Source organism: Penaeus japonicus, unplaced genomic scaffold, assembly GCF_977035675.1.
Source record: "Penaeus japonicus unplaced genomic scaffold, GWHDUDI00000001_assembly GWHDUDI00000008, whole genome shotgun sequence".
In the NCBI taxonomy this organism is placed as follows: domain Eukaryota; kingdom Metazoa; phylum Arthropoda; class Malacostraca; order Decapoda; family Penaeidae; genus Penaeus; species Penaeus japonicus.
In genome coordinates, this window is record NW_028234410.1 from 10617517 (window position 1) to 10620016 (window position 2500).

The 2500-nt window shown below is 29.1% G+C and overlaps 1 protein-coding gene across 1 annotated transcript in view; it reads right to left on the reverse strand.

The window, feature by feature from the left end:
• Positions 1-1951: 1951 nt before the first annotated feature.
• LOC122251695 (uncharacterized) overlaps positions 1952-2500 on the reverse strand; it is a 14951-nt gene continuing 14402 nt past the window's right edge. The window contains exon 5 of the mRNA XM_086538822.1: positions 1952-1989. Within this exon, the coding sequence (XP_086394948.1) occupies positions 1952-1989 (38 nt within the window). The remainder of the gene's footprint in view (positions 1990-2500) is intronic.

Here is a 2500-nt window from a genome sequence, read left to right on the forward strand (position 1 = left end):
GATGTAGTGCTAGTAAACAAGTTATGGCAATGGTCACGTGTCCTTATGGACAAGTGACTACACTCCCGAATAAGGATTATAATGATAATAGTAACAAAAATAGGATTGAAACGATAATGATAATGATAATAATGATAATGATAGTAATGATAACAATGGTGATGAAAAGGGTGATAACAATAGTAGTAATTATGAAAAAAAAATATTATGGAAATAATAATGATAATGATACTACTACTACTACTACTACTACTAATGATATTTAATGATAACAATGGTGATACCATGGTAATAATAATAACAGCTAGTTATAATGATGATAATAATGATAATGATAACGATAATGATGATAACAATTTCAATGATTGTAATTGTTATGACTATAATGATAATAATGATAACAACAATAATTATGATAGTAATTATGATGGTGAAATGACAATCATAATAATTTTTTTTTTGTTCATATATATATGTATGTATGTATATATGTGTGTGTGTATATGTGTGTGTGTGTTTGAGCGCGTACCTCAATATCACAAAATATCCGGCTCGAAAGAAATCGCAAAAAAATGACTACACACCGATTTTTTTTTTCCGACGGCACGTCACTTGAACCTAAGAGAACATATATATCTGATATTCATTTCCAGAAGATAATATTCCTTTTAATTCAAATGACGGGTTACCTTAAAGCGTGGTTCAACATGCTTCAGTTTTTGTGGCTCATGAGTGCCCACTGCTCGTCATTTTGCATATATATTTCTTATCAATCGCCTGATATCTAAGGCTATCAATTAAAAAAAATAGAATAAAAAAAAAACCTTAGTCATGAGTATTTAAGACCTAAAAACATCAACCATCAAAATCGAAAATCATACCAGTAAAAAAATACATATTTCATAGAAACAAAACTAGCTGCCAACGACCCATATGCAGGTTGTGTTAAGGTTTCATCGGAAGTACAACCCAGAGACTTAGGGGCTGTAAGTGCTATTAGACAAGTTATGGCCAATGGCTCCACGTGTCCTTATGGACAACGTGACCTACACTCCCCGAATAAGGATTATGATGATAATAATAACAAAAAATAGGATTGAAACGATAATGATAATAATGATAATGATAATGATAGTAATGATAACAATGGTGATGAAAAGGGTGATAACAATAGTAGTAATTATGAAAAAAAAATATTATGGAAATAATAATGATAATGATACTACTACTACTACTACTACTAATAATAATAATAATGATAATTCATGATAACAATGGTGATACCATGGTAATAATAATAACAGCTAGTTATAATGATGATAATAATGATAATGATAACGATAATGATGATAACAATTTCAATGATTGTAATTGTTATGACTATAATGATAATAATGATAACAACAATAATTATGATAGTAATTATGATGGTGAAATGACAATCATAATAATGAAAATAACAACAACAACAATTCTGAATGTAATATATATGTGTGTGTGTATATGTGTGTGTGTGTTTGAGCGCGTACCTCAATATCACAAAATATCCGGCTCGAAAGAAATCGCAAAAAAATGACTACACACCGATTTTTTTTTTCCGACGGCACGTCACTTGAATCTAAGAGAACATATATATCATATATTAATTTCCAAAAGATAATATTCCTTTTAATTCAAATGATGGGTTACCTTAAACCGTGGTTCAACATGCTTCAGTTTTTGTGGCTCATGAGTGCCCACTGCTCGTCATTTTGCATATATATTTCTTATCAATCGCCTGATATCTAAGGCTATCAATTAAAAAAAATAGAATAAAAAAAAAACCTTAGTCATGAGTATTTAAGACCTAAAAACATCAACCATCAAAATCGAAAATCATACCAGTAAAAAAATACATATTTCATAGAAACAAAACTAGCTGCCCAACAGAACCCCATAAGCATGGTTGATGTTAAGGCTTTTCATCGGGAGTACATACACCAGAGACATCTAGGGGATGTAAGTGCTATTAAACAAGTTATGGCCAATGGCTCCACGTGTCCTTATGGACAACGTGACCTACACTCCCCGAATAAGGATTATAATGATAATAGTAACAAAAATAGGATTGAAACGATAATGATAATGATAATAATGATAATGATAGTAATGATAACAATGGTGATGAAAAGGGTGATAACAATAATAGTAATTATGAAAAAAGAATATTATAGAAATAATAATGATAATGATACTACTACTACTACTACTACTACTAATGATATTTAATGATAACAATGGTGATACCATGGTAATAATAATAACAGATAGTTATAATGATGATAATAATGATAATGATAACGATAATGATGATAACAATTTCAATGATTGTAATTGTTATGATTCTAATGATAATAATGATAACAACAATAATTATGATGGTGAAATGACAATCATAATAATGAAAATAACAACAACAACAATTCTGATATGAATGATGATAAGAATAATGAATATCATG